Raw genomic sequence first — 27,024 nt, forward strand, 5'->3', positions numbered from 1 at the left:
TACATTTGGCATATTCTTCACCAAAAAACGTTTTGCATTGCGTTACTCGCACGTATTCGGCCGCTGGAGTATTTTTGGAGCAGTTTGCAACATGGGAATATTCACACTTAACAGCTGTGGCTTTGCTTTAGTTAGCTGGGAAAGTTGCAGCTGAAAGTTAACATGGTTTGTAGTGAAATACAACAGAAAGCTAGATGGACACACAGTGTCTCCGTGCCTGGGGACACAGTGAACCAAGACTGTTATTTATCAGACTGTCACGGCAGCACATTACACGCTCTCCACTGTTTACTTTCCACGATAAAAGACCAACTTACTACTCAGAGAACTTTGCTGAGAAGCAAATAGCCCACACAAGAGACACTGAGCGCCTCAGGTTCTTATTTGTCCCGTCTCTGTACAGTCTAGATGCTCAGTAAAGTTTAGTGTGTCCACAGACAGCAACATGGTTTATCCTCCATTTCTGGATCACAGTATCATCAGGAGTATCTCAACTAGATCTTAACCACGATAGGTGATCGCAACACAGTGTCACACGAAATTCTTGCTCAAGTTGAAAAATTTCAGGTTATGTGATTGAGGTGAAACACGTTTTCGCCTCCAACACATCCATCGTGCCACCGGCCGTGAATTTGAATCTATGCGCGTCTTTGCATTGACTTTGTATGAAACGCACGCATCACGCTCAGAGTGAACACTGTAGGAAAAGGTGACTGGCTTTGGGAAGGGGCGTGTAAGGTGTGAGAGGGCTTGGAGGTTATGGGACTGCCTTCTCACCCAGGTTTCCCGCTTTTTTCCAGCCGCGACTCGTCAAATTCAGTCACAGTTGGAGAACCCTCATCCGGGAGGAGCTGCTGGACAGGTGGGCTCTGTTCCTTCAGTTTGGCTTTAGCCTGCTAACAAACAGACAAGAGGACAACATTAAATATGTAACCAAGGTACACGTATCCAGACATGAGATAAATTAAAATGAAAGCTTTAAGCAGCAATGAATGAGCTCTCACAACTGGTGCTTATTGGCTCGAGCAGCATGTGTCGTATTCCACAATTCACCACTGACCGTCAGATCCAGGTTTGCCTCCACGGGGTTTGTAGTCCTCCGGTCGTTCAGCTCTTTGAGACAAAGTTGCTGCTTTGACATAAACATGACGTCATAAACGTCTGACATTTTCCAAAATGTAGTGTTTGACACTACATTAAAATTTCACATGTATAAGTATGTAAAAACAAACCAAGTCTTGATTACATTTTGCAAATACCTCAAAAAAAAATTTCTGATGCCAAAATCAGTCCAAAAAAATATTTCCTTTAAGTATTATAAAATGTCAAATATAACGGTTTAATAATCCACATTCCAAACAAAGATTAGGCCTAAATCTGAGAGTTAATCTTTCTTTTTTTTACCAAGATCCTGGAAATTTGGGACCAATTCCATTCCACTCAGCCTCCTCTAAATTATACACACCACATTTCTGAGTCTGCTTATGACTTACAGAACAATTTTGTCTAGACTAGATTTTGAATTTGGGTGCAACTTTGTGGCATCTTGACTCATAGGAGGAAGCTAAAGACACAGTAAGATGTGTTTGCAAAGGTCACAGTGAGTGCTCGCAGTATGTGGTGCAATTGTAGTGCCCTCTAATGGTCTTTACCAGGAACTTTATTCAGCAAGGTGCTAGCGACTTGGGACATAATCCATTCTGCTCTCTGTTGTGTGGTTGGTTGCATGTACTGCCAAATAAGATTAGAGATGTGAGTGAAATCAAAATTTAGTTCACTGTTAACACCTCTGCTGGACATTCCTACAGTGGTACACTCCCTCAAAACTCAAAACACTTTTTTTTAGTTTAAATCTGTATGCTATCTTACTTACATTCATGAACCGTCTTTAGAATCAACTTCTTAAATAGAAATATAGTATTATTTGTGGCTGTATAAGCACACAGTGATCTGGGCAAAACTGAACTCCAACTGTCCCTGCTGTCCTGTAGAAGCTTTATATTTAAGCGTTGTCTTTGTCTCCATCTCATGTTAATAAAGCAGAACTGCAGCGACTGAGCTCTGACAGATGTGCTGTTTATCTGATCATGTGATGACAAACCGGTCAGAGTGAAGAATTTAACAGAATATAGACTCTGCGGCTGAGGGGACAACCCATCATCTGCCAAACGTCTTCATCAGCATCACACCATCCTGCAGCTGGAGGAGGATTAATAATCCAGATACAGTTTTACATCAAATACTTTAAGACTTGTGAATCTGGCTTAAAACATGGACCTGATCTGTCTGTCATCATGTCTGTCTCCCCTATTTACTTTTGCTGATGTGCACATGATCTAAAATGACTATTCTTGTTTTTCTCCCTTATCTTTTTCTAGAATTTTCAAAAGTCATTTTCTTTTTTTGAAAAAAAAAAAAAAAATGATTCCCCAAATAATTTTCGGATTATTTGCTGTGGGGGGGGGGGGGTCTTGGTTTTCTTTTTTGTAATTTTTTTTAAATTTTCTGTTATTTTTTGTTGTACTTTTTACACATTTCTTTCAATTTATTTATTTTTTTTCACTTTGGTTGCTCTTTACCTTCTTCACATCTCAAAGAAATTTTTGCTCAGATTTCAAAGGGTTACTTTCAAAACGAAACCACAGTTCTACTTCTCCATCCACTAGGCGTTTGGTAAACAAAAAGACAAGCACACTGACTTCTTTCGGAGTTTATTGGGAAATTAAATGTTTCCATCTCAATCATGATTAGTGACCAGTGTTACAGCTTTAGATAGCACAAAAAAAGATAAAAAGAGGTGATTTGTAAAACACATTCAAAGCTTAAAAATGCAAATTAGCACAAATTAAATGTATATTTTTTGCAAGCTAGAGGCAAATATTTGTTGATTCGTTAATAAAGATTATAATAAAAATAAATGATGTGATGTAATAAAAACAAAAGGCAAACAGCATTTAAAACGTTCTGTTGACCAGGTTTTCTCGCCTGTATGCAGATAATTCACAGAGATAGTACTGCACAGTCATAGTACTGCAGAACTCAGTGCAGTTTGTAAAATGCACTCATTCCATTAATAATAATAATAATAATAATAATAATAATTCACCACAGTGTGTCTCCCATGCAAAAGCTATGATTAACTACTCTCTATTAAAAACAAACATCCCAAAAACATGTAAAGCGATAATAATCATGTGTGAGGCAGTAATGCTGAGTGAGGGAGACAGACAGTAATGTGACCTGACTGATGTGTTCAGGTCAGGTGGGAAAGCAGCAAGACAGAAAAAGAGGAGAAAGACGACAGCGTCGTGACGAGGAGTGAACGCTGAATCTGCAGTTACTGTGTGATGACAGAGGTGCTTCTGTCACTCTGATCAGTAGTGTGACTTTTCATAAATTAGGGATCAGTGAGCTTAAACGGTGGACTCTGGCTGGCATGAACCATTCATATTTAGTCATGCAATACATTCCAAGTCATAATTTTACAACATTATAATGACCAATATTAAATAAATAATGATAACAAGACATTCTAAAATAAATATAATAAATATAATATATGAAATAACTAGACAGCTTAATGCCCATGACTTATCATTGTGAAATGTTATTTCAACATTCTAATTTATTGAAATAGTATTATTTAATAGTATTTCAAAAAGACTTTTTTCAAATGATGTAAGATGATGCAAAACAACAAATATGAAACATAAGTGTCAGGGGGCAGACATTACAAAAATAAGAAAAAAATGCACCTTTGAAAAAGGCATTTGGAAAGTATACATACTTCTATGATGAACTTCATTTAAACAAAAATGAAAAAAGAAATCATTTCACATATTTAATTTTGTTTAATCTATTTAATATTGGCCATTTTCTCGCTTCATACATGATCATGACTTGCTGATGTTGCAATAATTGATAAATCCAAAACTGTACCTGGTTGTTGTGGTAAAATGACATGAATGTAAGATGACTGCTGTAAATTAAGTGTGAACATGCATCTCAGTGATCAGAACACAAGAGGAGCTGAGACACGAGTGGTCCAGGTGACCACTGCTATTCAGATCTGCACTTTTCATAAATATTAAAAACTTTAAACCCTGAGCAAAGCTATGCAATTTTCTTCATAAAAATATGAGGAAAGGCAATAAGCAACTTGGTTAGAAATGTTCCACAACTGCAAGAAATTAGTAGATTTAGAAAACAATTTTTTAAAATCCAGGGAAAATGTCTGGAGAAAAAAAGAAAAAAAATCTAGGGGTAAACTATATTTCTTATTATCAGAATTACATATTTAAAATTATGTTACACAATTATTATAATTCGTAAGCACTTTATCTAGGTCGTTTTCTTTATTTTCTTCTTTTTTTTAAAACTAATTTTCTGGTAATTTTCTTGTACTTTTTCCTTCTTCTTTCTTAGCTCATTGCCGCCTTCTCATGTTTTTGGAAGAAATCCAGCTAAATTGCTGAGGTTTCAAAGGGTTAAACTACAAAAGATATGTGGTCAAATGCATCCCAGACCACCTAAACAAGTGACTTCAGGTGGTTAATGTTTGTATTTAGTGCTGTCCACTTGTGATTGCATCACCAAGATGCATGTTAATAATGAACAGGGCCAGAGGTGTGAATGTTATATGACTGGAAATTTGGAAAGTGAAACGCTTTACAGCTATTAGGCCTAAAGTGTCATTCTGCTACCCTTTTACTCTTTTTTAAAATGGGACATGGTCCAAGCCCCGTGGTCCACCTGGAATAAGATGTATATAATGCTGTTGTATGTGCAGTTTATTTTTTTACCTCTCCCTTTCTATCTGATAAGACTGGTGGAGCGGTGCATTCAGGTACTGTCTGGGAAAAAGGACTTCCAGATGTGAATCCATGAACACACCGCTCTATTAGCTATTTAAGACAAGCAGCTAACAGCTAAACATTCATCATACATTTGGTCTTTAAAGCAGCACATGATGATAATTTATATATTGCACAGGATGAGCAGAAGCTACAGCTGCTGTTAGTAATAATCCAAATCTCCTGACTTGTGACAAAAAAAGTGTTATCAGCACACATGTACGGCTGCATGTGTGTCGTGTTTGGTAAAACAGAGTGGAACACAGAAGTCGGTCTGAAGTGAAACTGTCAGACAGACTGTTCAGGATCCACCATCACCTCTTGCTGAACTGTATTCAGACTGCAGGAGAAGAAGAAGTCCATCAGAGGATCACACAGCTGGAGGACGCCTCGGCACTGCTGGACACACAAGATAAAGATCTGAAGTCATAATAAATCAGAAATATGCCACATTACTGCAAGAAAGTCAACAGTAACAACTCCAGAGTTCATACATATTTTTACCAATAGATTTCCATGACTTTGAGCCAAATCTTCTTTAACATACATTCTTTAAGCTCCTCCAGCATGGCTATGTAGCACTGCCTATTCCATGTTAGCAGTGTCCAATGCTTTATTACACACTTCACATTTTGCACGTCCAGATCTTTCTCAAGTCATGCTTATACTTAGTAGAGCTGGACATCATTAAACTGCCATTGTCATGGCATTTATGAACTTACGTCTTGTCAAAGAACGAGGTGAAACTCGGATCATAGGTTGACCTTATCCACGCATGACACGACACGACCGCGACCACGACACGACCACGACCACGACCGCGACCTATTACCGCGACCACGACCGCGACCCTATTACGACCACGACCGACCACGACATAACATAACATAACATAACATCAAGTGACATGACTGATCTGGCCCAAACACTGCTTGTTGTTCAACCAATACAAATTCTTCTTACTTGATCTTAACTGAACCACATGTGCACTATTATACATGTTTTCGTGAAACAAATGTTCTGGGTATATTCATTTTTCCAAAACTTTTAAAGGTCTGGAAATTGCTATTTTAAAGTTCTATTACTTTTCCAGGTTTTTCCTGAGCCCATGAGCCCTGCTAATCAAATATTGTTAAATAATATCTAGTCCTTCTCACTCACTGAAAAATCCAGAGTCAAGGAATATACAAATATTGTTCATTTCAAAAGATGTCTTGAGTTTGAATGGTGTGTTTTGTGATGAGTTAACAAGCCAATTAAGCCCCAAAAGTCTTCTGTGACTAGGCTGAGTATTGTCAAGAACCTCACAATTCTTTCGGTCACTTTGGGTCACGATTGATTATCACGTAAATATTAAAACCGACAGCACCGCTGTCGTTATACCCCCGATGAGCTGCTGTTGCAGGTGTTGCAGCTCGACTCGACTCGGGTAACTTGATGTGAACGAGCCAGTGAGTCAGAGTCAGTGCTCGGGTACACTCGGCCGCGTTCGGCTGACGTTAATCACTTCTAGGCATGCTATATGGGCCAGTAGATCCGGGTATTTTACTCTTTTCTAAACCCGGAAAAAGAGTTTTCTCTGCTTCATGCACCACGGATATGGCTGTATCCAGGTTTATAATAGATCAATGATTTTATCACCACTACCTCACGCTACTGTCGCCATTTTAATGAATAGACAACAGACGTTGTTTGGGGGTCACGCGGGGGCTCTGAACAACGTCAATCACACTCTGGCGGCACTCACACTGCCCCCACGGGAGTGGGGCATCATTACAACAGAAAAAATTTATTCCAGAATTTTATTAATCGATATTGAATTGGCAAAAAACATATTGCAATGCACTGATTAATTGATTTTTTTACCCAGCCCTATCTGTGACTGAGAGAAAGTTGAATTTCTGCATATTCCTGGTGAATTTTCCAGTAGGTTTGAAGGTATATAATATTACATACCACCACAGTCTATCACCTACTTTACAGAGTCCACTCTCAAAGTTCAGGTGGAAGTTTTTAAGTTTTCACATCGCAATTCTGTTAGCTGTACATGGGGCAATGTGCGGCTCCAAACTGGTTTTGACGTCACAAAACCATCTCGTCCTGCCATATGTTAAGCTGAGGTGGTCAAAGAAAACTGTCCTCCTTCAGCAGATAAATGTGATAACAAAGTCTGTACGTACATCATTAAGTGCAGTAAAAAAAAAAGAAAAAAAGATGAAAAATACATTTTTGAGTGGATAAGGAATTAAAGCTTTCTTGGAAACCAGGAACTGAAGACCAATAAATCAATTCAAAAGATCCCACCTCTTCTCTGAAGTGTCAGACTGCTTCATCCTCTTGGGGGCGCTGCTCTCCCACTCAGCTGGAGGCCTCTGAGCATGCTCACTGCTCTCACTGCTCACCTGAAGAGAGGGACAGAGCTATTATTCACTCACACAAATTAAATGGCTTCTATGATAATGACTGAAAGACTGAAAACTTAGTTTTAGAATTAAGTATTATGTAGAAAAATCACCAGGTTTCTCTTCCTGTTGGGGTTGCTGCTGCTCGGTGTGTTGGGCCCGTCAGCGGCTGATCTGAGGGGTCTCCGGCACAACTCATCTCTCTGATGGACGACTGTCTGCTTAGACTGCAGCTTCCTGTAAAGACACAAAATGCCAAGTTATCAGCCTATATGGTTCTTCTGTAAAATTATATCTTACAAAGATATACCTACTGTTAAAAAGTATTTAACACCTGGATCGACATCAGCTTTTTTATGTTGCATTTGGACCCCTTTCACACGTATTCAAACCTCTGAAACCTCAGAAAATCGGTTTGATTTATATTTTTGATAAACACGAGAAAAAAAAACATGAGTACCTTGGAGAGAAATTACCCGCAAACTGCAAAAACATTAGTAAAAGGTGACAAAAAATGATCTGAAAATTAGCCAAGGGGAGGTTAGAAGATATTATCAAAACCTAAGGAAAACTGAAAACTACGATTATAATTACTAGAATAGTACATTAAAAATCACAGAAAAATATTGCACTTTTTGAAGATCATTTTCTTGTTTGTTTGTTTTTTTATTTAGTTATTTATTATTATTTTTTAAACTTTTTTTGTGCTTTCTTTCATTTTCTTGTAACTTTTATAGTAAGTTAATGCTCATTTTTTCGGGCCATTTCTTGTTAACTTGTTTGTTTCTTTCTTCTCATGTTTTTATAGCAACAATTTTAGCCAATTTTCTCAGGTTTCAAAGGGTTAAAAAAAATTCCAAGTGAAAACAACTTTACAGCAAAAATAAACTTGTCAATGCTCTCTGGTGGACACACTCTGGACTGGACGTTCTGTTTCAACACAACCTTAAACACAAAATCTGTGAGATTAGCAAGAAATCTGTGGAAAGTACAAGAAAATTAATTAATTTTGGGGAAAAAAAGAAAAAAAAAGAAAGAAAAAGAAATCGAGAAAGTAAAACCAAAGAATACAAAGCAAGAAATGACCTGAAAAAAAAAGCTTAAAAATGATAATAATTCTGTAAAATAATTGTAATATATAACTATAATTATAGATCACTGGACATTTTTCCTTTGCCTTTTTAAAAATACAGTCTTTAACATCTACTAATCCTTTTTGTGCATTTTTCTTGTTTTCCATGCTATAATTCTGTCTTCTACCAAGCTAATGATGTGTCCATACTGACATAAGTTTAAACATATACAGTATACACATTTGTAAGCATGATCTCAGCAGCTAACTCAGGTTATCTCTAGCTGGTAGCCAACAACCCAATTTTACACATCTATAAAAACCGGGCTAGTGAAAGCCCTTCCCATATAGACGTCTGTCCCAAATATTAGCCTGAAGTTATACGGTACTTGAATAAACAAGTTATGCTGGCTTTAACATGGAACACATCATTTTATAAAACAATAAGATATCATATGACCAAACATTTCCACTGAGAACTAAAAACGTTAATATGCAAATGATCTGCAGCTGTACATATATTATGAATGTGTGTTACGAGATGAGCCTGAGAAGGTGGAGAGGGTCAGAGCTCTGCAGATAAAAAGGTAACCAAGAGTTAAACTGTCTTTAGCTTTCACTACATCCCAGGTGGTCAGCCCTCAGCCTGCCTCACCGTTCACTTACTGTCACCAAGCATTGATCTACACACTAATTAAGTCCCTTGGCAAGGAGTTGTGTGTGACTGTGTGTGTGTGGGGGGGGGTATCAATAACATTTTTTCAACAAAAGGAAGCACTACACAGAAAAAAACTATCAAGAGCTAAAAAGTGAAAACTTTTCTTTAAGTAACCTCTGCAGTCACAGATAGAAGAAGCAGGTAGTTAAATGAAGGTGAGCGTGTGTGCGTGTGTATTTCGCCTGGAAACAGTGGCTACCAATCTGATATGCCACAGCAAACAATACATTTTTTATAATCACTGAGAGCAACATTCAATAGATTCAGAGATGTCAGCCCAAGCAGTGTGTGTAGTCTTTGTTAAATCAATAATTTAGCTATGTGTAGACACACACACACACACACACACACACATACACACACACACACACACACACACACACACACACACACACACACACACACACACACACACATACACACACACACACACCCCTCAGCCCTGCTCTCCTCCCCAGTGGTGTGAGCGATGCTGACCCCTGGTCCTTTCAGCCTGTCCTCTCCTCAGTCCTCCACCGCAGCTAATTACGCTCCCTGGAGTTCGGAGCCGTCAGCCTGCAGCCTGGGCCCCCATCTGCCGGGTGGTCGGAGCTCTTTGACAGCCTCCTCTCTCTCCTCTCTGACAAAGTGATAAACTAATTAGCCTGGCCGGGCACGCCGGGGTCGGGGCCTTCAGCATGGCTGGCCCCCTCCACATTGCGGGGCTGACCCGGACCCTCCTCCGGGGAGCCGGGGCCAGGCGGGCTGGGAGTGGAGTTACTGAGGTCTGGCTGATCAATGATGAGAGGCTGTCTGAGAGACAGACAGGCCTGGAGGTACAGCAGCAGCCCGTGTCAAACTTTTCCTCACAGTCTTTCTTTATCCACTGAGGGAGCACAATCAAACACTGTCCACACACTGCATACCGAGCTCATCTATTAGCTCTGTTAATGCCACACACAGGTGAAGTCTGAGCTGAAACATGAAAATAACATATCCAGATAATGAAATACACATGCAAACATCACATGATTACCAGATTAACCCTTTAAAACCTCAGCAATGTCCATGACTTTTTTTGATCTCTTTGATTTCTTTCAAAAAACAATGTGGGAATAAGGCAAGAACAATTTTTTGAAGAAATGACTCCCAAATAAGCAAGAAATAAGTCAGAAAATACACAAAATAAAGCAGAACTAGGGAAAAAACAACAATATGAACATCAAAGAAGCTTAAAAAGTGTTCCAAAATAATATTTTTAATATGCAATTATGGTAATATATATTTTTTTGCCTTTTTAAAAAAAAATCTAAATCATCAAAATCTTGCAATTTGTGGGACATTCCTTGCCAATTTGATCATTTTATGATTTTTCATAGCATACTTTCAAAGACAGAATCCAATCAAATGATAAGGGTTGAAGGGTTTAAATACTTGTGAAAGGTGTCTAACCACGTTCATTAAAAAGGCTTTAATAAAGAACAATGCCAAAAATCCTTAATTTACTACTTTACCAATGAAGGCATTTATTACATCCTCATCAGTTACTGTCATTATTAAAATATTCTACAATAAATACAGAGGGTCCCAGGCCTAGCTCACAGTGGAGTATATGAGACTTGAATCCACCTGTATTGATCGCTGCTCCCACCAATATAAATGTCATGTATTTATCATTATTATTATTATTATTATTATTATTATTATTATTATTATTATTAACACGGCAAATAAATTTCAGATCTACCTCCGAGCAGGTTTTAAGATGTCATATCTAACCTTGATGGGAGAGACTAAGGTCAGTGCGTTCAGCAGAGAATATCAGAGAGCTGATCAGCTGTTTCCAGCTACCACTACATTCACAGATGCTCACTGATGGTCTGACACTGGTATGTGTGGCTTTAATATGTGTGCAGACATAACCTCACTGCTTGCTCCCTGACACACCTCTCGGCAGATGGAATTTCTTGTATAGAGAAAAGAGGGCATGGCAGTATGCTAATTGCAGACAGTGGGCACGAGTCAGCCAGTTTAGCATGATTGTGATTCAGCAAAAAAGTAAGAACAAAATTAGCTGGTACGCACTGAATCCAACAGTAATTTTGCAGGCGCACGTAAGAACGTTTCTACGCACATTTTTAGTGAATGAGGCTCAATGTATTTCATTATGGAGGAGGTCATTCTGTCAGGCACAAATATCTTTTAGAATAGACCACAAGCTGTATAAATGTAGTTAAATGGGGAGTAGATCATTTTGTCAGATACAAATATGTATGAGAATAGACCATAACCTAAATAAATGTAGTTAAATGGGGGGTTGGTCATTCTGATAGAAACGCAAAACGCCATACTACAGCATGTGGAAAAAATGGTTGAAAAAGTCATCGTTCCAGATGTCAATAAAATTTATGGTATAGCATTTAGAAAAATATTATTGTGTAGGATGTCAAAAGAATGATCCAAAAAGTCAACATTTTAAATTTGAAAAAAGTCACACTATAGTTTTACGAAAAATGCCATACTATAGCATTCAGTGAGAACAGTTGAAAAAGACATTGTTTCAGATGCAGATAAAACGTATGGTACAACATTTTGAAGAATTTTATGGTGTAGAATTTCAAAAAACAGTCCAAGAAGTCAACATTCATGTTGAAAAATGGCTAACTATAGAAGGGTTACTGTTTGGGGTCAGGGTTAGGGTTAGGGGATACCCCATTCATTTTGATTTGAAAGTGGGTGGTGAGCGGGGAGGTGGCGTTTGGTAACGCCCCCTCCAAGGAGGACAGAACAAACACAGGAGAGGGCGGCAGCAGCAGCAGCAGGGGGCCTGAGAGAGAGTCAGTATCGATGCTGCATGGGCCCTGGTTGGGGCGTCGGAGAGATCTCCGGCCGGGGCGACTTTCATAATTTGGAAGGTGAATGTATGGCAACAGGTGGGATTTTGGGTGGCCACCATATTTCAAGCTGTTACCATTGACTTGACCTTTGACCAAGCCAGACTCTCTGTGGCTGTCTCAGAGCACAGAGAGGCTGTTTTCAGGCTGAGCGAGCACTGAGCGAGTCCAACCACCAACCGTTGGGAGAGCGAGGACCCCGTTGGGAGAGGTGTCCCATTTAGACTTGGGGCAGTTTCCAGAATCTCGACTATTCCAACTTTCCAGATCGCCAGCCGGCACGGAGGTGCAACCACCAAGCCTCCCGTCGTTGTCAAGCCGGCACATTGGGTTCGTCACATTGGGCGGTCAAGGCCACGGTGTTGTTCTTGGTGTTTCTCGCTGTGTCCTGCCCTTCTGTTTTATTTGAAATTGTGTCTCATGTAACTCAATGGTTAGTTCTGCACAGTGTCACGCATGCACAATGTGCAGGTGACGTGTGCGATTTCTGGTTCATACGGATGTTTTACTGCCTTGTTTTGATCTTCTGTGTAACCGTACTGCTTCTGCTCGCCTATGTCTTTTGGTTTTGATAGGCACAAGGTCCAAGAGAGACCTGTGTTGTTGACTTGTTGTGAGCAAATGAAGGTTTTATGAACGGTACGTGACCCGTCCTTATTATTGCGGGGCAGGGCGAGGGGGCCCAACCCCCCAACCCCCTGGGCTTGAGATTTAGACTTGGGGCAGCTTCCAGACTCTCGACTATTCCAAATTTCCAAATTCTCGCCTATGAGCGGGTTAGAGTTAGGGCACCTTCCAGAATCTTGACTATTCCAAATTCTCGCCTATTACCGTACAAATTCCAATTTGGAAGGGGGTGTTATGGAATTCCAGATTCTCGCCTATTAGTATCAAAATTGGAATTTGGAAGGGCATGATTTGGAATTCCAACTTCTCGTCTATTAGTATACAATTTGGAAGTGACCTGATAGGTGAGAATTTGGAATGTGGAATCTTCCAACTGGTCACCTATTGTTTCCTGCCCGCCCACCACATGACAGCTTCCTGTGTAAACAGGAAGTGTGCAGCTGCATGTGTGTGGACAAAGACGCTCCTGGCGTGCGTGGCTGAAGACAACGGTAAGTGCCAGTTTGTGGTCTGAAAACAGCCATTTCTCTCGACGTTGGCGTATTGTGTGCTAATCGAGGCTTGTTGTGTTTTGCCTGTGTTTGAAACATAGCCATTTAGGGGCTTTCAAACAATGCTAATTTCGCCAGCTAATTAGCATGCTAATGCTAGTGCAACAGATCATAATTTGGTATGACACGGTCCGCCTCCATATTCACACCTATTACCTTTGTTTTTCCAGAGAAAACCTGTATAATGTAGTTAAATGGGGAGTAGGTCATTCTAATAGGTGGAGTTAGTCATTCTGTCAGGTAAAATATCTATTAGAATAGACCATAATCTGTGTAAATGTAGTTTAATGGGGCATAGGTCATTCTCAAAGGTGGAGTAGGCCATTTTGCCAGGTACAAGTATCTATTAGAATGTGCGTGTGTATGGATGTATATGTTTGCATGTGTATGTATATATGTATATATTATAAATACTTTTGGTTATAATTTCATAATTTTTGTATAAGATAAATAATAGTTTATTTACAGGTTTGTAATAAGCAGTGTATATAAGTATATATTAGTCAGAATCTCCAATATTTAGATATAGGTTTTTGTACATTGGCACATATTTTAAATGACAAGCCTTGTGGATGCTATCCGCTTCCTCTATGATAACTCTAAATATACGACGATGGTTGGATTATGGGAATAGTTCAGTTAACAATGGTTATAGTTTAAGAAGAGTTTATGTTGTTGAGGACTTGACATATGCCAATACTATTATTATACTATTATTTATTATCATTTATTTATAACCTTAGATAAAATTGCATTTGACGATCATTTGTAAGGTGCCATGTGCGTAATAATGGTACACACATAAGCTGTAACCGTGGTAACAACAAATACTGTTACAGGGACAAACACAGTGCTTCAAGAACGTTACTACTCTCTTGGGCTTGAATTGGGTTCTGACAAAAACATGTGTGTATGTGTGTAGCAGCTACATACCTGATTGCAGTACTCAGACTTTGGTACCAGTCATTGAGATCCTCCTGGTTGCAGGACATCAGCAGGAGTTTGGCTTTGGGAAAAGTTAACTGGAGAAAGAGGAGATAAAGAAGAGTAAGGGTTAGTAATCAGCAAAATGCCAAATATTGGCTTCAATAATTGGCCAGGCCGATAATCTGTCGACCACTAACCATAACTATAACCATAATAATGTGTGTTGTAACTGATGAAGGATAATTTTCTGTACACAGCAGTGCAGAGCATGCACTACTCATACCACAATAATGGATGTTGATGAGCTGTGCTCAACCAAAGATCATTTGTGATGAAGAGGCTCCACTCTGTGCATGGCTGTTTAAATGTGAGCGTTTCTTTAGTTCAGCTGATTTTTCTATCAATATTTCTGTTGTTCATGAAATTGCATGAGGAGTGATCCAAATGATTTTGTTTGTCACTTTCGCTGTCATAGTTGTAGTGTGGACTCCTTCATCCACTTAAGTTGGAATGATTTTTAAAGTTATCTTCTTATATTTATAGTTGTAGTCATTCTTCTCTGTGTGGATGGCCCTTTAAACCAGCATTTTATTCATTTACAGGCCTAAATACACCAAACTGTCATCAGAGAAATAGCAGCAAAGAAGGCTGACTCACATCACCCATGTCTTGGTCAAAAAGTTGCATAACTACAAAAAGTGCAGCAAACAGTCGCCTAGCACGTATGCTCTGTGTCTGTGTGAGTGGAAAGACCTCTCCACACCAGCAGGCGGTGATAGTCTGTATTTGTCATTGAAAAAGGGAACCAGAGGACCAACAGTACAGATTCAAGATGCTAGTTAGCCAGTTAGCACATTAACAACACAATCAAATGCGAAAGAACAAAGAATGTGTTATAGCCAACAATTGTTAACAGTATCTGATTAAGAGGTCAGTGACTAAAAAAAAAGTCTTACCTACAATAATTAGTTTGTTTTGATCTCACACCATCTTGACTTTAGTTATTTGTTTACTTTCCTTTTTTTCTCCTTTGTTGAGCTGGACTGGCAGTCAGAGTAATTTCTCTCAATGACGGACTACAAAGAGTCTTGACTAGTTTGATTGTTTATTATTATTATTATTATTATTATTATTATTTATTAGTATATATATACATATATATATATGACGATGGCAGCGTATCAAGATGCAGCAGCCAGTAGCGTCCAAATCCTTGCTATGTTTTTGCTATATTTTTCTATTTTTTTCGACACCATTGCCCCTTCTGCTGAAACACAACTTTTCTACAACAAAGAGGCACTTATCAACATCAGGGAAAGTTTTGTGGGGTTTGGACTGAATGCAGCAGACCATGAGAGGGTCCCCATCAGTGGCATATGCCCAGCAGCCAGTCAGACTAGAGGGGAGAAACAAAACTGAAAGCGCAAGATGAAGAGAGGGACGAGAACCGGCATCAGGGCGAGGCTGACCCGACTTGGACCAAGAGCTGTTCCTCTGTCAAGCCTTCTTCTGGCAAATGTCTGATTGCAGGAGAATAAAGTGGATGATTTGTGACTGAGACTCACTTAGCAAGGGGAAATTAGAGACTGCTTTGCACACGTCTTCACAGAGATATGGTTAACATCCCAGATCAAGCTGTTACACTGGATGGGTGGACCTTGTTCAGAGCTGACAGGACGCAAGACTCTGATGAAAATTCAAAAAATGCACTGCAGGAATTTAATGATGGCATCAGCAGCAACAGGCCCTAGAATTTGAATTTTCATTGAAGCTGCTGATTTTAATGATTCATCCTTCAACTCTAAAGGTGTAGCAGCATCAAGGACAAATTTTAATGTCATTTTTCTTAACTATGTTTAAAAAATGACTAATAAATCTACCTTGTACCTTGTATCAGAGACCATAGCACAGCTCAAACTGCAGTAACATTGTAAAAACAGTAGAGGGCAGGCCAAATCAAGAAAAAACGTCTCTTTGCTGGCTCCTCATACAGCAAAGCTACAACTGCACCCCACTGACATCCATTGCCCTAAAACACTGAAATTTGAAAGTAAGGAAAGCCGAGAATGCAAGCAAAGTCTTGTAAAGTAACAGAATCTGTTTCATTAACAAGAAACACTCAATTGTGTTGTGTAGGCAGCTGGACAGAGACATGTCTTCTGCTCAGGTTCAGACACTGACAGCGTCCTTTTCCTTTGAGCCAACAGTCATTACCAACTCTCTCATTCACGTCGCTAAAAACCAGCCTCAGATTGTCAAACAAAGCAAAAAAAGGAGTCGTCTGAGCCCAAACAAAAGGGGCTTTTAGAGTGCCGTAATTACACGGCCAAAGCTATTACAGGGGATCAAAATTAGGCCTCCACAATATTAAATGACCTCTCACATTTACCTGTGGCCTCAACACAGGAAGCCAGCTTTTTGAGAAGTGACATATTGATTATTTCCATGTGTTTGGACAGAACTTGGCACAGACGAGTGCATCAAACATAATGATGTTTTTAAACTGAGGGGGGAGGAAGGGGTGTCTCTCATTATACATTAAATAGATTAAGATTTCAAATGTACCATCATCAAAAGTATTATCTAATTACAGAGTTCAGTGAGTGGGGCCGAATTGAGTGCCGCACGGTATTAGGCACTCGCCACTTGGGGGACGGCGGTTGATTTATGCACAAATAGATTCCACTTCTATTGCAATGCGGTAATTAGGGATTTGTCAGGAAATCTGACCCTCTTAGGTAGAAATTACTTTGTATAATAAGAACGGCGGAGCACGGAGCCTCATCGCCGCACATAATTTAGCTTGATTATTTATACATCAAAGAGAATCTGTCAGGGATGTGGGAAAATATTCAAGCGGTGAGGGGATATTAGCGCGAGGAAGACTGCAGACGGGAGCGCGAGGAGAGAGTAAGGAAGGTCGACAGATGGAGGGAGAGGAGGCGATGAGGAGAAAATACGCTGGGGCAAATAAAAGCTCTCAACAAACATGTGTGACCAAGGGGAAAAAAAAAAAAATTTAATAAAAGCTATTTTTTATCCACCTAAACTTTGCATATAGATTGCCATGGCATTTACAGCTGTCAAATTTAATTTGGCTTTAATTCTTCATGGCCCTGGATGAGGAGGGCCCTGGAGTGCTGACAGCCCTTTTCCTTGAGCTCAGGTAGGGGCCCGGGATCAATAATGTGTCCTTATGAGAAATTACATGTAATGCTATTGAGTATGCATTTGGGCCTCGGTGGGATAAGAGGCTAATGAAATGCCATTTCTGCCATTAGATAACGCGCGGCGCGGGCTGGCGGAGAGCGGCGACAGGCTTGAGGAAGATGTATTTACTGGAGGGCCGGAAGAGATGGATCTGCAGCCTAATCTGATCCAGCAACTGAGAGATTCTGTTACAGCAGGCAGCCGTCACTACAGTCCCCGACTCCACACACACACACACACACACACACACACACACACACACACACACACACACACACACACACACACACACACACACACACACACACACACACACTCCAAATAATACAGCTCTGACTAATCTCCCCATCTGCAGCCTTTTCATTAGTCCCTTGAAGGATGCTTTTAATTCACACTGCCTTCAACAAATGAAGTCACATAAGCCTGGGCACGATGAAACGTCACCATCAGCATCACGCCGCAATACACACACACACACACACACACACACACACACACACACACACACACACACACACACACACACACACACACACACACACACACACACACACATACTGCACGTTACCTGAATTCACCCTTTCATCTTTATTTTATGCTTCACATCCTCACAATTGATAATCATTCTGTATTTTACACAAACTGTTGATAAAATAAATCTTTGTCCCTTGCGAAATTGTGTGACTTCAGTGGATCCTAATGACTAATTAGCAGGTAAAATCACATGCATTTTAACGGACAAATTTTCAAAATTTTTCCATTAAGTTTTAAGGAACCTTTTTTTTACCCTTTGAAGCTTGAGCAAATTGGCTTGATTTCTTTTAAAACCATGGGAGGAAGGCAATTAGCTATGAACTAAAAAATAACCAAAAAATTGGCTAAAAAAATCATGTTAAGTACAAGATAATTATCTGGAAAATTTGTTTAAAGACAATACAAGAGAAAAAGAAAGATTGACAATGGCGAAATGACATGGAAAAAGTGCGAAAAAATTATAATAACTTAGTAAAATAATTTTAAATAACTAATTATGATCTTTACAAATATTGTTTTTCCCCTGCCTTTTTTTCTTTTTTCCCTAGAGATTTTTTCCCAAGCTTTTGAAAAACATTTTTCTAAGTCAACTAATTTCTTGCCATTTGTGGAAGAGCCCTTAACAAGTTGCTCTTGCATTTTTATCTCATGTTTCTGACAAAAAATGCACCAATTCGCTCAGAATTCAAATGATTCAGTACTTGTAAACGGTGTCTGGAAGCATCAAGTGATGTCACTCCAGGTTTCAAAGGGTTAAACAAGACATGTTCAAACTCTATTCAAACATAATTTCAGCTGGCTGGCAAACATACACATACATAGATGCATATTTGAGTGACATTATGTCGACAGCTACAGAAAAATAAATTTGTTTCACAGACCAAACAGTTATTTGTGAATTGTAAAAATTCCAGATGGAGGCATCACAAAAATAACTGTAAGTTGCAGCCTGAATTTAAATCTGCATAATTTCTGGTAGAGCTGCTTATGTCTATACATCTAAAGAAATTTAATTTAAAAGAGTTTTGTAGAAAAAATAGTTTATATTGCTGGATTTATTGCAAAGTGGAATGACATTAGAGAAGTGAAATATAGCGAGGGCTTGTGATTGAATTTATCTGTTTTGTTTGTTTTATTCTTATGAGAAAACAAGACTTTTTAAAAAATTAAATCCATTTTACAATTTATAGTGGCAACAATGAGTTAATTATTTGATATTTAAACATTTAGTGTATCCCGGAGTGTTCAGACTTGAAACAAGTTAACTATTCTGTCAAAACACAGAAAATTAATTGAAAACAATCTTGATAACTTGATAAATATCATAGTTATCAAGCAAATACAGCGTAACATTTGTCAGTGTCACCTAAGGTTGTTGTGGTGGACTCTCTTTTTTGTTTTGACATTTGATGAACTAAATGATTTTTTATTTAAAAAACTGCTTCTGGAATAGAATGCAACTAAACATTTTTTTTAAATGATCCATTAGTTGGTCCGTTATTCCCTTGAATAAAGTTGTTTAGTCTCTAAATTATCTCAAAGACAAATATGATGTCCTCAGATGTCTTATTTTGTCCATATACCGAAGACAATCAGTTTACACTCACAGAGGTAGTGTTGTCACAATAGTGGGACTTCTACCTTTGATACAATACCTTAAAAATATTGAAATTTGATACCATACTAGATATTGACATTGAGGGCAAACAATGACTTTTCTTTTCTTGGTTAGTAGCAGAGGACAGAAGAATAATTATATCAAAAATTAACAATACGAGAGAGCCAGAAAGCACAGTATTTGAGTTCATATGAATGGATGAATCTTTAGCATTAGATATGAGAATACAGAAACCAGAAAACATTCACTTTTAAGAAGCTGGAATCAGAGAATTTAGACTTTTTTTCTTTAAAATGTACTCAAACGAAATAATGGATTATGAAATTAGTTGGTGGTTAATTTAAAAGTTGACAACTAACCAGTTAATTGATTAATCATTGCAGCTATTTTCTAAAATGTGCTACACTTCTCAGTTTGATATCATTCATTTCTCCTTTTTCAAATTATATTTATGAAATTAAAGCAATGCACACGAGACGCACCAAATGAACAACACATCGCAAATAGATGCCACAAAATGAGTTTCAAAAAAAAAGAGAAAAAGACACTATTATCTAAAAACAAAACAGACAAAAATGTCATCATCATCATCAGTCATCTAAACATGGCCTTTATGTATTCCATTTTCTTTCATAGTCCTTAATTGTTCCCTGTCTATTTGCCATAATGACCTCTAACCTAAAAAAAAATGAGAAAAGAGAGAAAATGACGGAATGTCAAATGTTTTTCTTTCAGTTGAAAATGAAATCTATTACCTCAACTGTTTTTGAAATACTACGGCATCCATTTCTTAATCCACCAGATTGCTTAAGCGCACACTGTTAACAGCAGTGACTGTGAAGCTAGTGATTTTTTCATTTTTCATCCAAAACATCACCACATGTAGACAAATGCAATACTCTATGTAAAATTTAATGTATACACAGATACTGTATATGTATTTATGTATACATATGTAAATGTGTACATATGTATACATTTGAACTGGTATGTGTGTGTGTATGGGTATACATATGAGATATAACTTCCAATATTTATGTATTTTATTTTTACTATTTATTTTATTCTGTTTTATTGCCCTTTTATTCTATTTGAGCCCTGCTCAGGCAGTGCAACTGAATTACCTTGTATTCAGCTGTACAATGACAATAAAGATATTCTATTCTGTTCTATTCATGATTTCAATCTAATTTGATTACTGTAACACACTTTTTACTGGCTTACCGACCAGAACCAGAACCAAGAGGGGAGAAACATCAGGTCAGTTTTAGCTTCCTGTATCATTTAGAACTGATTTTAAGTCCTTTAATACTTCTTCTAAAAATCAAAGCCCTTAATGGACCAAGTTACATTGCTAACTCTCTTGTTCTTTACTCGCCTTCATGAACACTGCGATCATCTGCAGCTGCTTTATTGGAGGTTCCCAAAAACAGCCAAAAGAAAATTGGGGATACAGCATTTGTCAGTTAAAGCTCTGGAACACACTGACTATAGATACGAGAGAAGCTGCCTTACTAAATATTTTAAAAGAAAACTGAAAACCTATTTCTTCACTTTAGCCTTTAACTAGCTCTGTTTTAACGGCATTCTGCTTTGCACTTTCACAGTGCTGCACCTCATTAAAATGCTGTATTTTCCTTAATTTAATGCATTTTATACACTATTCTTAGCTTTATTTTTATTCATATTATCTCATTGGGTTTTATTTTCCATCTTATGTTATGCATTCTTTGCATTTTATTTTTATCCTTATTTTTATAGTACTTTACTGGTATTATCAAGAGGGTTTTATGTATGTGAAGATGCATTCTACGCATTCTATTCTGATCTTATTTTATTTTTACATGCAGGTTTTATTATGTCTTTATGTCATCTATGTCTTTTTATGTGAAGAACTTGGTGAAAGTAATTTCTTTGTTGAAAGCACATTGGGCTGCATTTCTTGTATGAAAGGTGCGATACAAATAAGGTGTATTATTATTATTACTATAAAACATTTTTCTCATTGGCATTGATGTCTTATTACTTAATCAACTAAAAAAAATTGCCATATGTTTTTTTCTGTCTAGTTTCATTAGGTCACTAGCTGTCTCGGCCCTCTTGTATATAACTGGTCCTGTGGAAATGGAGCCTTAATGTCAGAACTTATGAAATGCTGCTACCATGTTGGACAGACAGCAGTGTGAGACGACAGTGAAGTAATCAAACGTCCACAAAGCCGCTGTGCAACTCAAGGAAGCACATTAGCAGCACAACATAAAGAGGTCTTTGAGCAAGAGCGAATCTGCTGAAATGAATATTGATACCATGCAGCATTGGCACTAAACGCTCGCTGCATAAACGCTTTCGTTACTCAGTCAATGACGCGCGACTCATTCCTTTGAATGTTTCATGACAGCAGCTACATCATTTAGACACAATTTGTCAGCCAGCAGCTGTACTGAGACCTGGGAGACGGATCAGACTGAGAGGAGAGACGCATTAAAAGTTCAACTTTTGGGGCTACTTCAACAAGGGCTTGAAGTGATTAGGGAGAAGAGGAGGCGAGGGAACGCAAGTCTCCACTGACAAGCAGAACTAAATGACGTTTTCATTCAGTGTGGCTGGAAAAGGTTCAGGGAACCTGCGTTTGGCAGATTCGACAACAGCAACCGTCAGGGCCATAAGTAAGACAAATTAAAGCAACATACATCAAAAGTGGAAATTAAATAATGCCTGTGCTAAGGACTCACTCATGTGTGTATTTAAATCAATGAACAGATGTCTCCTCCACCTGCTGCCCGACAAACTCTCGTTTCTTTTTAACATTCAACTTTTCCCATTTTTTCTGCAGTTAAACAGTAAAATACACATCCTGTGTCAACTGCAGTAAATGGCCCTCCTATTGGAAGTATATGTGCATGATATATACAAAAAAACTGAAAGCTCAGTGACCGTCAATACAGTAAATAGGGCTGCAATGATTACTCATGATTAATTATGTGTCAATCTATTAATCCCTTTGAGTAAAGTAAAAAAGAAAAAGAAATCTTCCAAAAGATAACAACCTATTACCACAACAAAATAACATGTTCTCAAAGGAAATAAGTTGTTCCCACAAAATAATAACTTGTTCCCACAAGAAACTTAATTGTTTTCAAAGAATAATAACTTGTTCCCACAAGATAATAATTTGGTTCTGATAGAAAAATAACTCCACTCCACAATATAATAAGTTGTTCCCACCACTAATACCTTATTCCCACAATATAATAAATTGTTTTATTAATACAATAATTTTGTCTAACCATTAAATAAGTTGTTCCCACAATATAATAAATTGTTTCCACAATAATATGACTTATCCCAACAATAAAATCACTTGTTCCCACAAGACAATAGCTTGTTCCTAGCAGATAAGGGTGCTCTGTGATTGCCAGCTTCTTAAATGTGAATATTTTCTGGTTTCTCAACTCCTCTGTGAAAGTAAAGTGAATATTTTGGGGTTGTGGAAAAGACAAGATATTTGAGGATGTCATCTTGGGCTTTGGAAAACACTGATCCACTTTTTTTTTTTTTTACCATTTTATAGACCAAACAACTAATTGACTAATTGAGAAAACAAGAAATTAATCTATAAATTAATCAACTACAAAATAATCTTTGCAGCCTTGATGGTAATCTGACTGTTGAAAATAAAAACATGCATCCTGTGAAAGAAAGTGAAATATCTACAAACCAGTCAATCACCCAATTAATAATTTCTTCCGTATGCAACAAGACTCAGTTCCAGTGAAATGTAGTAAAAGACACATATATACAATCCTTTGTATGTGCTTTCAATGTTATTAACAAGAACTAGGAGATTTTACTGCTGATCTTTTTTTTTTTTTTAATTTAATATTTATTATTGGAGAGAAGAAGACCAATTCCCTGCCTAGAAGGGACACAAGTTACAATATATATTCTAAAGTAAATACTTCATAGGCTGAGATTATTCAAGTCTAATTTTTAATAAAAATACATACAGAGCACATGTACACTGAACATGTTATGAGTGACTGAAATAGAAAGAGGTGCAGGAAAAATACTCCTCACTCTGTGCTTTAATATAGTGTAAAGTTCAGCTGATACTTCGATGAAGCATACTATAATGAATAAAGTAGAATGAAATGTTTCATGCTCTTTTCCTTATGTATAGGTCTGTCCTCTAATGTGTTTTTTCGAATACTTTTAAAAAGTTGTTAGTCCATTTATAATTTTTTTTCTTCCATACCTTTGGTATCTTTGGTTGTCAGTTTCTCACTTAAACTGGGCTGAACAGTGAACACTATCTGATAAAATATTCCAGATATTCCTTGACCTACAGTTGTAAAAACTGAACAATCACATTAACAATACTCACGCTGAGCAGGCCTCCCTGGCTCCTGGTGTGGCCAAACACCTTCTCCACAGTGCAGTCCTGCAGGGGGTAGGCGTGCTGGCCGGCGAATTTGTCTCTGTTAGTGTACTGCAGCGGGCTGCAGCGTTTGGCCTGCAGCAGCATGTCAGAGAACAGGAAGAACATCTTGGGCTTAGCTTCCGCACCTTTAGGAGGAACCACTTTCAGCCAGCCCTCACGGATGTACCACCTCCCTGTGAGAGGAGGAGGAACAGACAGAAACAGAGACAATTATTATCCTAAGCTGCTTGTCTGGGTTAAAAAAAAGAAGGTGGTGGCGCTCCCAGCATGCACTGGGAGACCTGCGACACATCTCACTGCTGACACCCAGACTGATGCTGCTGTTGTGTTCATTTAAAGTTTCCATGGATGGAGTTCAACAGCATTTCGTCAAATGAGATGCCACTCACAGAATCTTAATCCCTAAAAATTCCTCATCAAATCTTTTCAGGTAGTTTGTTGGTGGGGAATACAGACATTTCGCTTTATAAAAAGAATGTTTTTTATTTTACTCACTATCACAGCTGAACCACAGAGATTCTAGCGTGCTGAAAGGCTTTTCACCACATATTTTGTCACTGCTCTGTGACATTCATTAACCCTGTTCTGACTCATTTCAACTTCTTCTGTGAGGGGAAACAGTTTTTGCTCCTCACTGTGCGACAGCTGCAGAAGCTGAAGCAAAAACAGCACTGTGGAAATAAAAATGATTTTACTTCAGCATTCAGCTAAATCACTTAAATAAATAACAGATTTTTCTACATACCGGCACACTTAACCCTTTAAGGGCCTCACTAAGAAACAAAGCAGTGGGAATTTCTTTTTTTGCATTTTTATGTTCTTGGGGCTATAATAACAGAAATCAAATCATATTTTTTAAACTGACCCCATAAAAAAGGCCTCTAACAAACAGTTAAAATGGTGATGGTAATAGTAATAGTAAGATGAAAAAATAAATCAAAATCACAGCTCATTTACTTTGTAGATGCAAGGTCACAGTGACCTTGACCTTTGAACATCAAATTCTAATAAACACATAGTTGAGTCCAAGTGAATGTTTGTGTCAAATCTGAAGAAATTCCCTCAAGGTTTTCTTGAGATACTGCGTTCACAAGAATGAGATAAATGCAACGTCAAGGTGACCTTGACCTTTGACCATCAAAAGCTGATCAGTTTATCCTTGAGTCCACTTGAACGTTTTTGCCAAAGTTTAAGAAATTCCCTGAAGGCGTTCTTGAGCAATTGCATTCACAAGAATGAGACAGATGAGGTCACAGTGACTTTCACCTTTGATCTATGACCACAAACCTCTAACTACTTCATCCTTGAGTCAATGTTAATGTTTGTGTCACATTTGAAGAAATTCCCTTAAGGAGTTCTTGAAATGTTGGGTTTTCAAGAACAGACCGGACATACGTGCGGACAATCTGAAGATATAACGCCTGTGACCTCGGCTGTTGCCATTTTCAAGACAAAAAACATTCCACCTTATAGTTAGCAGTAGTTGCCAGCAGTGGAGTAGAACAGCACAGTCATGACTTATACAACCCCTGGCAAAAATTATGGAATCACCAGTCTTGGAGGCTGTTCATTCAGTTGTTTATTTTATAGAAAAAAAGCAGATCACAGACATGCCACAAAACTACAGTCATTTAAAATGGCAACTTTCTGGCATTAAGAAACACAAAAAGAAATCAAGAAAAAAAATTGTGGTAGTCAATAACAATTGCTTTTTTAGACCAAGCAGAGGCTACAAAATATGGAATCACTCAATTCTGAGGAAAAAATTATGGAATCACCCTGTAAATTTCCATTTCCAAAAATAACCCGCATCAAATTAAATCTGCTCATTAGTCTGCATTAGTCTGCTCACACCTTGGAGAGCTGTCACACCAAGTGGATTGACATGAATCATGGCTCCAACACGAGTGATATCAACTGAAACAAAGGAGAGGATTATCAAACTTCTTAAAAAAAGTAACTCATCACAGAATGTTGCAAAAGATGTTGGTCAGCTGTGTCTAAAATCCGGACCAAGTACAAACAACATGGGAAGGCCGTAAAAGGCAAGCATACTGGTAGACCAAGGAAGACATCAAAGCGTTAAGACAGAAAACTTAAAGCAATATGTCTTGAAAACTGCTCAAGCAAAACAAATGAGGAATAAATAGGTGGAAACTGGAGTCAACGTCTGTGAGAAACCGCCTAAAAGAAATGGGATTTACATACAGTAAAGCTAAACAAAAGCCATCATTAACACCTAAACAGAAAAAAAGGTTACAATGGCTAAGAAAAGGCAACAGTGGACTGTGGGTGACTGGATAAAAGTCATATTCATTGGTGATGAATTGTGAATCTGCATTGGGCGAGGTGATGATGCTGAAACCTTTGTTTGGTGCCATTCCAATAAAATTTATGAAGAGCACTGCCTGAAGAAAACGTGCAAATTTCCACAATCATTGATGATATGGGGCTGCAATGTCAGGTAAAGGCACTGGGGAGATGTTATAAAAGCCAGAGGTGGTGCAACAAAGTACTAGTGGTGTGTTGTAGTGTTTTGTTGTTTTTTTTTTTTTTTTTGCTTTTTTCATGATTCCATAATTTTTTCCTCAGAATTGAGTGATTCCATATTTTTTTCCCTCTGCTATTGACTACCACAATTTTTTCTTGATTTCTTTTAGTGTTTCTTAAAGCCAGAAAGTTGCCATTTTAAATGACTTTAGTTTTGTGGCATGTCTGTGATCTGCTTTTTTTCCTACAAAATCAAACAACTGAGTAAACATCCTCCAAGACTGGTGATTCCATAATTTTTGCCAGGGGTTGTAGTCATAACGCCACCTCCTTGCAACACTAAATGACATGTTTTTTACTTTGATGTGCACCTCCTTACAGGAAGATGACATTCAGCTCAAATTTGATAAGAAAAGCCTTAAGACCTTCGTCAATTCAAATTCAATGATTTATGGAGAAGGGGTGGGATTAAATAAGTTTTTACTTCTTCTCACTCCTTTTTGAATATGTAAACCAGGTCATCATGTATTTGACCATTTCCTTTGTTTTATGTTTTTTGTCTGTGAATATTACTTTTTATGTGTGCTTTTGTATAATAATTTCTCTATGTCCTTTTTTACATGTTTGAAATAAATCAAATCAAACAGTAAATGGTTGTAACATCACTTTACATCAACCAGTTGGCCCTAAATTTTACGTGTGATGTAG

General features: G+C 38.0%; 1 protein-coding gene across 3 annotated transcripts in view; it reads right to left on the reverse strand.

The window, feature by feature from the left end:
- Nucleotides 1-2,694: 2,694 nt before the first annotated feature.
- The window catches only part of arhgef39 (Rho guanine nucleotide exchange factor 39), a 72,775-nt gene continuing 48,445 nt past the window's right edge, over nt 2,695-27,024 (reverse strand). For 2 of the 3 annotated variants that reach the window (XM_042511453.2, XM_088072780.1), the window contains 5 exons: nt 23,770-23,999; nt 14,030-14,118; nt 7,369-7,492; nt 7,158-7,255; nt 2,695-5,252 (listed from right to left, as the gene is read on the reverse strand). In XM_042511453.2, coding sequence (XP_042367387.1) covers nt 5,216-5,252; nt 7,158-7,255; nt 7,369-7,492; nt 14,030-14,118; nt 23,770-23,999 — 578 coding nt within the window. In that variant the 3' untranslated portion in view covers nt 2,695-5,215. The remainder of the gene's footprint in view (nt 5,253-7,157; nt 7,256-7,368; nt 7,493-14,029; nt 14,119-23,769; nt 24,000-27,024) is intronic. The other variant, XM_088072781.1, reaches the window with a different exon arrangement.

Source organism: Plectropomus leopardus, chromosome 22 (assembly GCF_026936395.1).
Source record: "Plectropomus leopardus strain MGB_pleo_1.0 chromosome 22, ASM2693639v1, whole genome shotgun sequence".
Lineage (NCBI taxonomy): Eukaryota > Metazoa > Chordata > Actinopteri > Perciformes > Serranidae > Plectropomus > Plectropomus leopardus.